The sequence below is a fragment of the Nannobrachium achirus genome, assembly GCF_963921795.1.
Source record: "Nannobrachium achirus genome assembly, chromosome: 14".
NCBI lineage: Eukaryota > Metazoa > Chordata > Actinopteri > Myctophiformes > Myctophidae > Nannobrachium > Nannobrachium achirus.
The window spans coordinates 1,382,188-1,396,908 of NC_137821.1; the positions used below are offsets into that span (position 1 = coordinate 1,382,188).

Sequence of the window (14,721 nt, forward strand, 5' to 3'; positions counted from 1 at the left end):
CTGCCCCACATTTTTCAAATGGTCCTGTTCTAGCGCCACCATGAGGCCGATGTTTGCAAAACACATTTCTGTACACTACTCTTAGAGATTTTGTCCACAAATCCTACAAATCGGTAGACAGAATCTCTACAGTCATGTGATCGACATGGATCTGTCCGATTTTCCATATTCCATCCTGATTGGCTACAATTGACTTCCCAAAGTTTGCAGGATTGCTCCGTTTTGAACAAAATGCCTCAAATCATGAACACAGCATGCAATCTTGGTGAGATTGGGCACGCACATTCCCACTAGGCAGAGGAAGAAATGCCATTTCAAATTTCTCAAATCAGCCTCATGATGGCGCTATAACAGGGCAATTTGTGTTTTTTACCTTTGTATGCACACTCCCTAGAGGCTAAGGATAAACCTTTGCCCTGCATTTTTCACATTTGGCTTTTATAGCGCCACCAGGAGGACAACTTATGTAAAACACATTCTTTGCTATTACACCATCAGATTTACTCCAACAATCATGCAAATCAGTACACAGTATCTCTATAGTCATATGATCAAGTCTGATCCGTCTGATATTTCATATTCCATCCTAATTGGCCAATATTGGCTTCCAAAGTTTGCAGGATTGCTCTGTTTTTGAACAAAATGCCTCAAATCATCAACGCAGCTTGCGATTACCGTGAAATTTGCCACACACATTCCCACTATGTCAAGGAACAAATGCTACCTTTTTCACATTGGCCTGTTATAGCGCCACCAGCAGGTAGACTTTAGCAAAACACATTTTTGGAACGCAATGCCTCATATCATGCATGCAGCGTCCGACTGCCATGAAAGGTCTAAGGTGAAGAACACATGCCACCCTTTTTACATTGGCCTGTTATACAGTAGCACCACCAGGACGCACGGCCTGGTGGAGACCTGTGCTCGGAAGAGCACAGGTCTCCACCAGGACGCACGGCCTGGTGGAGACCTGTGCTCGGAAGAGCACAGGTCCCCACCAGGACGCACGTCCTGGTGGAGACCTGTGCTCGGAAGAGCACAGGTCTCCACCAGGACGCACGTCCTGGTGGAGACCTGTGCTCGGAAGAGCACAGGTCCCCACCAGGACGCACGGCCTGGTGGGGACCTGTGCTCGGAAGAGCACTGGTCCCCACCAGGACGCACGGCCTGGTGGAGACCTGTGCTCGGAAGAGCACAGGTCCCCACCAGGACGCACGGCCTGGTGGAGACCTGTGCTCGGAAGAGCACAGGTCTCCACCAGGACGCACAGCCTGGTGGGGACCTGTGCTCGGAAGAGCACTGCTTCTAGTCTAAAAATGTCAACAGTACAATCTAGCCCAGGGGTCTTCAACGTTTTCAGGCCAAGGACCCCTTAGTTGAGAGAGAGATGAAGCTGGGACCCCTTAGTTGAGAGAGAGATGAAGCAGGGACCCCTTAGTTGAGAGAGAGAGATGAAGCAGGGACCCCTTAGTTGAGAGAGAAATGAAGCAGGGACCCCTTAGTTGAGAGAGAGATGAAGCAAGGACCCCTTAGTTGAGAGAGAGATGAAGCAGGGACCCCTTAGTTGAGAGAGAGATGAAGCAGGGACCCCTTAGTTGAGAGAGAGATGAAGCAGGGAGCCCTTAGTTGAGAGAGAGACGAAGCAGGGACCCCTTAGTTGAGAGAGAGACGAAGCAGGGACCCCCACAACCCATAGATACCATATAGTTTCATCGTTTGACAGCACAATCATCAGTGTGTTTTGGATTCAAGTCAATTTGTGTTTTCAGATATTTAACCACTTGAACCGTCAATACTTAATAAACTTGACCTTTCACTCTGTACTTAGTCTGCTCTTTTTCCCCCTCTACAACAACCCTTTGTCAAAATATCTGCGAGGCGTTGTGAGCTTGTGGATCGGCTATTTTTGGCTAAGGTTCCATTGCAAGAATATGGACGCTAGGGTTCAAGTGGTTAACATAAAAAAGGAGAAAAAGAAAGCTTCTATCACACAAAGATTTGGAGGACCCCCTGTAGTAACTCTGAGGACCCCCTAGGGGTCCCGGACCCCCTGTTGAAGACCCCTGATCTAGCCTAAGCAGCAGAATGTACAGTGTAAGAGGACTGAATAGGAGCGCACTGTGACACTGTCATGTTGTCATACCATCATTGATGAGTGACACCTGTCAGGTTGTGTCATCACATTAATGATGAGTGACAGGCATCTCTGAAATATGAACTCAATGACTGATAACGGGAAGTGATGTCATCATTCACGTACGCACGCACGCACGCACGCACGCACGCACGCACGCACGCACGCACGCACGCACGCACGCACACACACACACACACACACACACACACACACACACACACACACACACACACACACACACACACACACACACACACACACACACACACACACACACACCACATTTATATGAACTAGACAGGCAGACAGACACAGACAGATACAAAGTCAAGAGCTTGTAAAAACAATACATAAATCAACAGATAGTAAATATAGCCTACTGTTGCCTACTGTACTTACTGTACTTACTGTACTGTCCACTGTTATTTCCATGTTTTTATTCAGCCAATTAAAACGTTTAGTCCTAAACAAGCCCCCCCTCCCAAGAAAAAAACTAAGCAAAAACAAACAAATACAAATATTAGAAATACGATAAAAGATATACTGTTGTATCATTCGAGGGACAAGTTGTGAAAATAACCAGCTGGAGCTTGTAGATCTGCTATAGTGTAACACAGCTTGTAGATCTGCTGTAGTGTAACACATAGCTTGTAGATCTGCTATAGTGTAACACAGCTTGTAGATCTGCTATAGTGTAACACAGCTTGTAGATCTGCTATAGTGTAACACAGCTTGTAGATCTGCTATAGTGTAACACAGCTTGTAGATCTGCTATAGTGTAACACAGCTTGTAGATCTGCTATAGTGTAACTCAGCTTGTAGATCTGCTATAGTGTAACACAGCTTGTAGATCTGCTATAGTGTAACACAGCTTGTAGATCTGCTATAGTGTAACACAGCTTGTAGATCTGCTATAGTGTAACTCAGCTTGTAGATCTGCTATAGTGTAACACAGCTTGTAGATCTGCTATAGTGTAACACAGCTTGTAGATCTGCTATAGTGTAACTCAGCTATATAGGCTGTTCTCCTGTGATTAAACATTAATTCACCAAAAACATTACACATCAAAAAGTTGTTGACATGTTAAAGGCGTTGTTACTCTGCCTGGCAACAACATGGAAATAATCTTTTATTTATTATTTTATTATAAAACGAGAAAAAAATGTCCTTACCTCCTAAAAATCCACCACGCACAGCCTTCTGTCCGCGCACACACACACACACACACACACACACGCGCACACACACACGCACACGCACACACACACACACACACACGCACACGCGCACGGTAGCGGTCACGCGCTCAGCGCGCCGGTGTCTGGTCCGTTGATAACGAGGGTCGACGGTGGCATTCTGTCCGTTGTGCCCGTTACGACGCACTCCAAGGTCGACACGCACTCACACTCAGACACACGCCACACTCACGCACGTAGCTTATTAATCACCGACGTACCTACGCGCACGCACTCAGACACGCACCGAGATTAATAAAGCGGACGCGCGTGGAATATGTCCGAACATGAGCAGAGATAGAAGCTGTCTGTGACTTACTAATATCTCTCTCTCTCTCTCTCTCTCTCTCTCTCTCTCTCTCTCTCTCTCTCTGGGTCCTAGTGCGCGCACAGTGCGCGCGTGTGTGCGTGTGTATTTTAGGCTACTGTAAATAGGCTACGCACACACACACACACACACACACACACACACACACACACACACACACACACACACACACACACACACACACACACACACACACACACACCTCTAGACAAAAGACAGGACTGCCTACTGTGACATTAACATTCTTCCGGCTAAATCTTTAGTGTGTGTGTGTGTGTGTGTGTGTGTGTGTGTGTGTGTGTGTGTGTGTGTGTGTGTGTGTGTGTGTGTGTGTGTGTGTGTGTGAGCAGTTGTTCTGGCATTTGGTCACTGTGTGAGTCCCCCCCCCCCCCCACCCCCTACCACACCACACACACACACACACACACACACACACACACACACACACACACACAGCTGACAGACAGACACACCAGTAGACACAAACAGAATGTCAGTTACTGTCAAGCAGGCTAAGTGTTGGGAGGGTGTGTGTGTGTGTGTGTGTGTGTGTGTGTGTGTGTGTGTGTGTGTGTGTGTGTGTGTGTGTGTGTGTGTGTGTGTGTGCGTGCGTGCGTGCGTGCGTGTCTGTGTGTGTGGCAGGGTATTTTCCGTGGCACATTGCAGGTTATTTTTAGCACAAAACAGGCTGACACAAGTGTCTCCCGCAACACACACACACACACACACACACACACGCACACGCACACGCACACGCACACACACACACACACACACACACACACCATTGACTTACATTACGGTATGTTTTTAACCTGTAAACTGACACAAACAAAGTTGATTCTATATTAATTCTAGAATATCACCAAACCCGCTATATGCTTCGATAGCTTCCTATTCTGAAGTAGAAATAAAAAATGTAAATCTGCTTAAGCCATCAGGGTTACTTATGTAAGAGCCAGGGTTCAAACCCGGATTCCTGTGTGAAAGTAAGCAAGAAAAACACATGGTAATACCATAGACTAAAAAAACATGGACGAAGCGAAGCCATTGGTTTCTATGCTGCGAAAATGATGTTTTTTGTCCCTTGTATGGGTGTCGCCATCATTGTTTGAATGGTACCCCAGGAATCATAAGGAATGCTATTGGCTGCCAACGGTCACGTGGAACCGCAAGGATACATGGGAGAATGTGGTCGGAGCCTCCCGAAATACAGCACACGAAGAAGAACACAACCGGCTGGTATCAGTTTAGTTGGCCACGCCCCCCGCAACTTTATCATCAATTTTAACATAAATGGGACCGTATTTTCACAAAACGCATATCATGGTGATTGAAAGGCAGTTTTTCACTAGCGACAGGAACCATAAAGTATTTATGACCATGTTTATTGTTAAGGTTAGAAAATCAAAGGGGGAAATGACTGGGGTCCAATGGAGAAATAATCTTTTTGGTACCTCGCGGGGGGAAAACAACGCAACTAGCGGACAATGATGGGATCTTTCTGTTCTGGGAAAGCTTCGTGAATAATCCAGCCAACAACACGCCAGGGTAATACATCAAATGCAGGCACGTGCACACATAGACATCAAAGAGGGCTTGAGCCCCTGCCCTTTCATCCATCTGTGTCCTCTCCAGACCATGAATGCAGTTTTTACTATGGGGAAAGAAATGCAAAAATCCATGCCGTTACGCCACATCTCCAGTTTGGACTTGATAATGCTTAGTTCAGTGAGGTATCAAGCACCGAAAATAGCAGATCTCCAAGCTGTGAGCTTGGAGGTTGTTATCGTCGATGTTTCCACCAAAAGGCCCTTTTAGAAATGTCAGCCCCGGCCTCTCTGACATGCTGTGTCAAATGTATCCACCTGTTTCCGCAAGACTTTACTGTAGCATAATCTGCGGGACACTTCCGGTTAACAGCAGACATACAAGCTCACGTCGTGTAGCAGATGCAACCGTTGTGAGCTTGTAGATCACACTCGGCTGCGGTGCCGGAAGCTGCCTTCACTTTCTGCGCAATGCATGATGGGATGCTGGAAAGTTGTGGATAGAAATAGTAATCTAACATCATAGATAAACCAAGAACCAGTCTAACAGTATAGAACTAGTACCAGTAAGACTCCCTAATCGTCCACAAATAGGCCAAAAGTTTGTTTTACCAATTATCAAGACATACGGGCAGTTGACAGTTTGCCATGGTTACTCATTGAAGTTGAATCTCCATATATGGAGATAACCTACGCATCACACTAAGTCTGACCTCACCAGCCCATATTTGGGCATGAGCAACTTATGTCTCCATATATGGAGATATGATGACATCACACAGTCCTCAGCCGATGATGTGGCGTGATGTCATACAATACACAAACGAGCCCTACAGTATAAAGGGGCAATTCTTGCCAGGAAAGAAGCATTTCTTCGACTCAGACCTTATCACCAGGCTTGGCTTATAGCAGCTGTCGGTAGGACCATATATGGATTCTGTTAGTGTGGATCTCCTAACAGGGCATCATCTGGGATACAATCCCTTTTATGCCCATATATGGAGATCCCTAACAGAATCCCTTTCATGCCCATATATGGAGATCCCTAACAGAATCCCTTTTATGCCCATATATGGAGATCCCTAACAGCATCCATTTTATGCCCATATATGGAGATCACTAACAGCTAACAGAATCCCTTTTATGCCCATATATGGAGATCCCTAACAGAATCCCTTTTATGCCCATATATGGAGATCCCTAACAGAATCCCTTTTATGCCCATATATGGAGATCCCTAACAGAATCCCTTTTATGCCCATATATGGAGATCCCTAACAGAATCCCTTTTATGCCCATATATGGAGATCCCTAACAGAATCCCTTGTATGCCCATATATGGAGATCCCTAACAGAATCCCTTTTATGCCCATATATGGAGATCCCTAACAGAATCCCTTTTATGCCCATATATTATGGAGAAATCCCTGCTCTGAATATCTGACATCAGTGTGATGTCACCTGTTTATGCCCATATATGGAGATCCCTGCTCTGCGTATCTGGTTGCTATGGTAAACAGTTGGTTGCTAGGGTAAAAAAACATGGTTGCTATGGTAAACAGTTGGTTGCTAGGGTAAACAGTTGGTTGCTAGGGTAAAACCATGGTTGCTAAGGTGGTTGCTAACGTACACTAACACGTACACTAACACGTACACTAACAGACCACTCTGTGATGTCAGAGTGATATCAGCTGTGGACTCTGTGATGTCAGAGTGATGCGGAGATATGAGCAGGGCAAAAGTGTGACGTCACACGTGTCACGTCACACGTGTGACTCAGGGACGGACGGCCGGTGGAGGTTTTGATACTAAACTGCGACCTTACGGTCGCAAAGACGCCTCAGGGTGACATGTGACATCGCTATCTGGCCAGTGATGTCATCAAACCAGTTACCCAATCTCAACAGTGCCTGCTGAGATTGGCAGAACATGCCCATATATAGGCATTACCAAATATGGGCATTCCCAGATATGCCCTTAATATTGATGACATCGGGATCTCCATATATGGGCATAGAACTTACAAGGACGTAATTAATTTGCAAGTGTGATCTAGGAATGCCCATATATGGGCATGTTCTGATATCACAGTGTCGACTATATATGGGCATAAAAAAGGGACATGAAGCCAGAGCGTGATGTCAGAGCAGCAAACCCATTCTGTTAAGAGTGGTTCCCCTGACATCACAGTGACGTCAGAGCATGATGTCAGAGTGATGTCACAGTGACAAGGGAACCAATAGACTGTAAAAATGTGTACTGAAGGAAGGACTGACAGACACAGACACAGACAGAGACAAGCTGCGACATTTCTCATTTCTCACGTCTATAACATGTACTAAACTAGTGAAAACAGCAGATCTACAAGCACACAATCGCAAGGCATTGACACCAGTCACCTTAGCAACAGGCATGATGATGATGATTACTATCGGTGGATGGTATTATTTTATTATTTTAAGAAGTACATTTAATTGTTTTCAGGGGCGTCAATTGGGTATGGCAGGGGTATGCAGCTGCCATACCCTGGGTCCAGGGGGGAAAATAAAAGTCACTTTTATTTAAATATAAATCCATGAATGTCTCGTTGTCTATCTGTGCTGGTTATTATATTGTTAAATTACAGTAAAATAACTACAAATGCAAAATTTAACAAAATGCTCACTTTAACAAGGTATTATAATTATATTCTCCCCATCTTGACAGAATGGTATATTCCCAGGTTCCGCAGGTCAGCTGCACAGGTGCAATGCATTATGGTTAATTGTGGCACGTTTACTAACATCACCCTCAGAGCAGTGATGGCTGAGTGGTTAGTGTCCATACCTAGGACTCCGGAGACCCCAGAGGTCGCAGGTACGATCCCCCGCTCCAGCTATCACTGCTCCCCCCCTTGCGCTCCTTGTGGGCAGCCTCATAAGGGTTCAGCTGGGTTAAGCTGAAAAAAAGCAGCTGGGTTGGGCTGCGATACCCGAATTTCCCCCGTGGGAGGAGTAGGTAACTATCATATCATTATCATATCATAACATGCCAAGTTTAGCTGCACCTGAACAACCGTTCCAGGCTGCCATATCCAGCCCAAGAAACTGTAGAAACAGGGGGTAAAAGTTAAATGTACTTCTTAAAATAAATGTATCATGCCTGTTGCTAAGGTATGGCAACATGACTGGTGTCTTGCACGCGTGCAAGACACCAGTCATGTTGCCATACCTTGGCTTTTGCTGAACTGACGCCACTGATTGTTTTCCCCCCTGGAGCCGAGGTATGGCAGCTGTGATACCTCGGCCTCTGCTGCATCCTATGTTGTGTTAACCTGGAGTAGCCAGGTTTAAGGTGGTTGCACACTGCTGCGTTTTTCGGGCCGAATATCGGAGTGAATTTCGGAACACGCAAATAAAAAATCAACCTCACGTTATGTCAGTCACGTTTGCACACTGCCGCCCGTTTCGCGCACCACTCAGTCCCTTGCTCTCTCTATCTCTCTCTCTCTCCTTGCCCTGAAAAACGCATTTCGCAACGAAAAACGCAGCAGTCTACATACTCTGATACTCTGTATAGTCAGGGAATTTTAATAAAACCCTGGGAATAAATTCCTTACCAAAAAATGTCTTCACCAATGTGTTGGTAAAGGTGTCTAGTAACATATCGAACAAAGATTGAAATTCAACATCCCTAGGAAAATATTTGACAGCTAGGGTAATTCTGGGTCTCATTCACTTACGAGAAAATCACTCCCAAAGATATGCCAAAGTAGCATGTTAGGGGTCTAACTAGGTGTTTTTAATTATTCTGAATCCATTGTAAGCATTTGTTTTGCACGAAAAACATTCATTGGGCTAAAATCAGAAGCAAAAAAAGAACAATGGTTTAGTGATGAGTCTTCACTTTTCACAAGGTGTATGGGGGTCCATTTTTGGCATAAGGAATGTTTTTTGTGCAAAACAAATGCTTTGACTCAGAATAATTAAAAACACCTAGTTAGACCCCTCACATCCCACTTAAAGCAGATTTTTGGGAGTAATTATTTCCCTTACAGTATAGTGTATAGTAAGTGAATGAGACCCAGAATTACCCTAGCTGTCAAACATTTTGCTAGGGATGTTGAATTTCAATCTTTGTTAAATATGTTGCTAGACACCTTTACCAACACATTGGTGAAGAAATTGTTTGGTAAGGAATTTATTCCTAGATTTGACAGGTATTCTTCAAATATTCCCTGACTCTGTATCACAATGTCTGGTAAAGCAGTCAGTCTTGGAGTTCCCTAACATTGTAACATTGTTTAACTATGAATTAATTCAATTAGCCTTTCATTATAGCCCACCCGAAATAATATTGTGAAAGGCAAAATATGATTTAATAAGGGGAACCCGTTTTAGATTACTTTAGACCCGAAAATCTCCATTTTAGCCAACTTCATACTCAAATCTTCGGCCGGCGCACTCTCAACCAAATGTGACGGCCCCCATAGCTCTCTGGGTATAATTCGAACCCTGATTCACCATCATGACAAACCCCTTGTTAGACCCCTCAAATCTATTATCCTACTTAAATACCCCCCCCCCCCCAAAAAAAAATGTATCTCCCTAACGACCCCGACTACTAGCCAAGTCAAACAATGCCTTGCTAGAATTCTGTCTGTCTGTATCTCTCTTTCTCTCTCTCTCTCTCTAGACCAGGGGTCTTCAACGTTTTCAGGCCAAGGACCCCTTAACTGAGAGAGAGATGAAGCAGGGACCCCTTAGTTGAGAGAGAGATGAAGCAGGGACCCCTTAGTTGAGAGAGAGATGAAGCAGGGACCCCTTAGTTGAGAGAGAGATGAAGCAGGGACCCCTTAGTTGAGAGAGAGATGAAGCAGGGACCCCTTAGTTGAGAGAGAGATGAAGCAGGGACCCCTTAGTTGAGAGAGAGATGAAGCAGGGACCCCTTAGTTGAGAGAGAGATGAAGCAGGGACCCCTTAGTTGAGAGAGAGATGAAGCAGGTACCCCTTAGTTGAGAGAGAGATGAAGCAGGGACCCCTTAGTTGAGAGAGAGATGAAGCAGGGACCCCTTAGTTGAGAGAGAGATGAAGCAGGGACCCCTTAGTTGAGAGAGAGATGAAGCAGGGACCCCTTAACTGAGAGAGAGATGAAGCAGGGACCCCTTAGTTGAGAGAGAGATGAAGCAGGGACCCCTTAGTTGAGAGAGAGATGAAGCAGGGACCCCTTAGTTGAGAGAGAGATGAAGCAGGGACCCCTTAGATGAGAGATTGTTTCTACATATTGTATAAATGCATTATACAGATTTTCTTCGAGCTGTTTGACATCAGTCTATGTTGAATTCGTGTTGATGGTTGTTGCAACCGTCAGGTCGCAGTTACTATCAAAACCTCCACCAGCTGTCCGTCAGTCTGTCCGTCAGTCTGTCTGTCACGCGTCACACTTTTGCCCTGCTCATATCTCCGCAACCGTTGCCCAGATCCATGCCAAATTTTGCACACAGTCCTTGCCTGCCAAACCACAACCTCCACCCATCAATTCTCACAGGGCCCTCTTCTAGCGCCACCATGCGCCACCATGAGGCAGATTCTTGCAAAACACATTTTTGGACTCTGCTCCTACAAATGTTGCCCTAAAATCACGCAAATCGGTACACACTTGCTCTACACTGATGTCATCAACATGGATCTGTCCCATTTAGCGCCACCTTCAGGCACATTTTTTAAAACACATTTGTGGACACTGCTCCTACAGATTTGCCCCTAAAATCACACAAATCGCTACACAGTATGTCTACACTCATGTCATCAACATGGATCTGTCCCATATAGCGCCACCATCAGGCCGATTTTTTCAAACACATTTTTGGACACTGCTCCTACAGCTTTTGGCCTGGGTTAGGGTTGACGGTCGCTTATCTCCCGATTAGGGAGTCTTACTGGTTTTCAGGCATTTAACCCTTCAATCGTCGATATTTTGTAAACTTGACCTTTCACTCTGTACTTGGTCTGCTCTTTTTTTTTACCTCTACACCAAACCTATTTCCCAAAATAGCAGCTCACAACGCCTCGCGGTGCACCGCGAGGCGTTGTGAGCTTGTAGATTGGCTGTTTTCACTAGTTTAAATCATTTTTAAAATGATAAATACAAAACAAACGGTTTTGGACATACAAGGTTTCCACCTAACAACAACAAAATATAACTCATGTAATTGGCCCACTGGCTTGTCACTTGTCATGATCTGAAATGGCAAATCTTTGAGTAGCAGCAGCGCAATGAGGGCCTCTCCAACTCTTTTTCCCGGGCTGAATCAGGAGCCCAGCACGTCCCTGGGTTCCGGACCCCCTGTTGAAAGCCCCTGCTCTAGATTAAAAGGTTAACATCCATAATAGTTTGGTTCAATAAGTCTGTGCAACATCCTGCTACGGATGACAGCATTCCATTTATTATTATTAGCATTCCTTGGTGTTGTACCAAATCCTGTTACATCATGAAACATGTTCTTACATCACAGAGCAGCATAACAGGCTGTTCCACACAGCAGGCACATTCCTCTGAAACACTGCTTCTCAAAGAGGGGTCCACGGACCCCCCAGAGCAACATAACAAGCTGTTCCACACAGCAGGCACATTCCTCTGAAACAAGGGTTCTCAACCTGTGGGCCGGGACCCCCAGGGGGGTCCTCAGATTTATTTTGGGGGGGTCCCCAGATGATTTACTTAATGTGCAACATTGTTTTCTCACTCAACTGTAAACAAACCAACATAAAGTTTAAGTGTATAGAGGGTATCTGCACATTTCTAAAGTGACAATATAATTTAAGGACTTTTTAATTCCTCTATAATGACAAATTAAACATTGTCCAAATTGTCAAATAATAGAGGCAGAAATTGTGAATATAGCAGATGCGAGGCATTGTGAGCATGTAGATCTGCTATTTTCACAATAGAACCGTATTATACAGAATGTATGCTGTGAGAGCCCAAACATGCTTACTCAGTTATTCATTATGTGAAAGTCCTATGATGTCTATGACATCTGACATCATCATACATACAACCCCTTTTAGGCCCATACATGGAGATCCCTGTCTGAACCAGCCACACATATATGGGCTGTCTTCCTCCATATATGGGCATTCCCATGTGATTTCCTGTTAGATATGGGCTTAATATTGATGACATCAGGGATCTCCATATATGGGCAAAAAAGGGATTCTGTTAAGAGTGTTTCCCATGACATCACAGTGATGTCAGAGCGGCAAACCCATAGACCTCGCCTGACACTGTGGTTCCCCTGACACATCACTGTGATGTCACAGTGATGTGTCAGTGGAACCACAGTGTCAGGTGTTATAGACAGAGAGACAGAGATACGGTCAAGCTGTGACCGTTCACATACTAAACTGCAACTACTACTACTACTAATATAATCACCAGTAAGACTCCCTAATCGGGAGATAAGCGACCATCAGGTCGCATACACAAACTTTAGAAGGCAGTCGTAGCCAATCAGGAGGGAATATGGGAAATGGGACAGATCCATGTTGATGACATGACTGTAGAGATACTGTGTACCACTTTGTGTGATTTTAGGGTAAAATGTGTAGGAGCAGTGTCCAGAAATGTGTTTGAAAAAAAAAAAAAATCAGCCTGAAGGTGGCGCTAAATGGCACAGATCCATGTTGATGACATGACTGTGACATGACACACTGTGTCACCGCTTTGTGTGATTTTAGGGCAAAATCTAATAATAATAATAATAACAATGACAAATCTGACCAATCTGATCCTGTGGGAGGAATTCAGTCAGGGCTTCAGTGGCTTGCTCATGGACACCTGGGCATGGGGTCTAAAATGATGGTCTGAGCTCAGACTAGACGTCAAATAGATCACACGCACACACAAAGCAAAATGAAATCATGGAATACTTTATGATGGTATAATTAGTTACATTCCACCTATCCTAGCACATAGTGGATACTACAGTAGTTCAACACATATATCATTCATAACTATCATAACTATTTATTAAAATCAATAATCAAAAACCTTTTAGACAGATATTTTTCCAGGACACTTGATCCTTCCAGTACTGGAAAAAAATCTCTTTCTGATTTCAAAATATTTGACCGTGGGAACCCTGTCAGTTGGATCTCAGGTGGCAAACACTTGGTTGTTGGCTATTGAAACATCGAGCTTGTAGATCTGCTATTACCAAAGTGAGATGTATTTGTCCATACATCTCAACATATTCAGTTCCAGGGACCCCCCAGAAGCAAAATTTTAGTTACAAGTGTTCACTTTATTCAAAGATTTCCACAAACTTTCACGGCTTTTAAAAAAAATAGCAGATTCAGAGCTTGTAAATCTGCTATTTTTCAATAGCCAAAAACCAAATCTTTGCCACTGACACATTTTGTCCGCGGACAGAGAGGACATATGGACGAGCCCTGGACATTAACTGTCAGAGGACAGACAGACAGACAGACAGACAGACAGACAGACAGACTCACCGGGGGACTGAAGCTGACATGGGTCCAGGTCGTCTCAGCAGCGGCGGCGGAGGCGGCGTTGTCCTCTGGGGCGACGCGTCCCTGCTGCTCCTCTGACAGGGACATGTCTCTGTCTGTCTGTCTGTCTGTCTGTCCCCCACTATACTCTCAACATCTCTGTGTGTCTCCCTGTTTCCTCACCTGTCCCTCTGTCCCTCTGTGTCTGTGTCCCGATGTCTCTGTCTGCCTGTCCCTCTGTGTCTGTGTCCCTCTGTCCCTCTGTGTGTGTGTGTCCCTCTGTCTGCCTGTCCTATTTCCCTGTGTGTTTGTGTGTCTGTCTGTCCCTCTGTGTGTGTGTGTCTCTCTCTCTTACTAAACTGTGTGAAAGCGTCTTGTGTTGCGAGGAGAAACTGAAATCACGCCCCCACCTCCCTCTCTCTCTCTCTCTCTCTCTCTCTCTCCCTCTCTCTCTCTCCTATCGTTCTCTGTTCTACCTCTTTTCACGTCTCCCTACTTTCCCTCTAATGCCATCTCTGTCTCCCTCACACACACACTGACAGACACACACACACACACTGACAGACACACACACACACTGACAGACACACACACACACACACACACACACACACACACACACACACACACACACACACACACACACACACACACACACACACACACACACACACACACACACACACACTTTTCTGTTTCGATTTCACTCACATTCATTTTTTGTTGCATAGCACACACACACACTTGCGCGGACACACGTGTGCGCACACGCACATATTCAGTTACACAAACACCTCAGAGAGTTCCAAGAACTGCTCCGATTCGCTCCACGTGCGTCAAAGTCTCAACATGAGATTAACACACACACACACACACACACACACACACACACACACACACGCACGCACGTGCGCGCACCCACACACACACCCACGCACGTGCGCGCACCCACACACACACCCACACACACACTATCAG

General features: G+C 45.2%; 1 protein-coding gene across 1 annotated transcript in view; it reads right to left on the minus strand.

Moving 5' to 3' along the window:
• Nucleotides 1–13,851, minus strand: part of corin (corin, serine peptidase) — a gene marked incomplete at both ends in the record, with an annotated part of 87,923 nt that extends 74,072 nt beyond the window's left edge. The window contains one exon of the mRNA XM_080742291.1: nucleotides 13,743–13,851. Within this exon, the coding sequence (XP_080598417.1) occupies nucleotides 13,743–13,851 (109 nt within the window). The remainder of the gene's footprint in view (nucleotides 1–13,742) is intronic.
• Nucleotides 13,852–14,721: the final 870 nt, after the last annotated feature.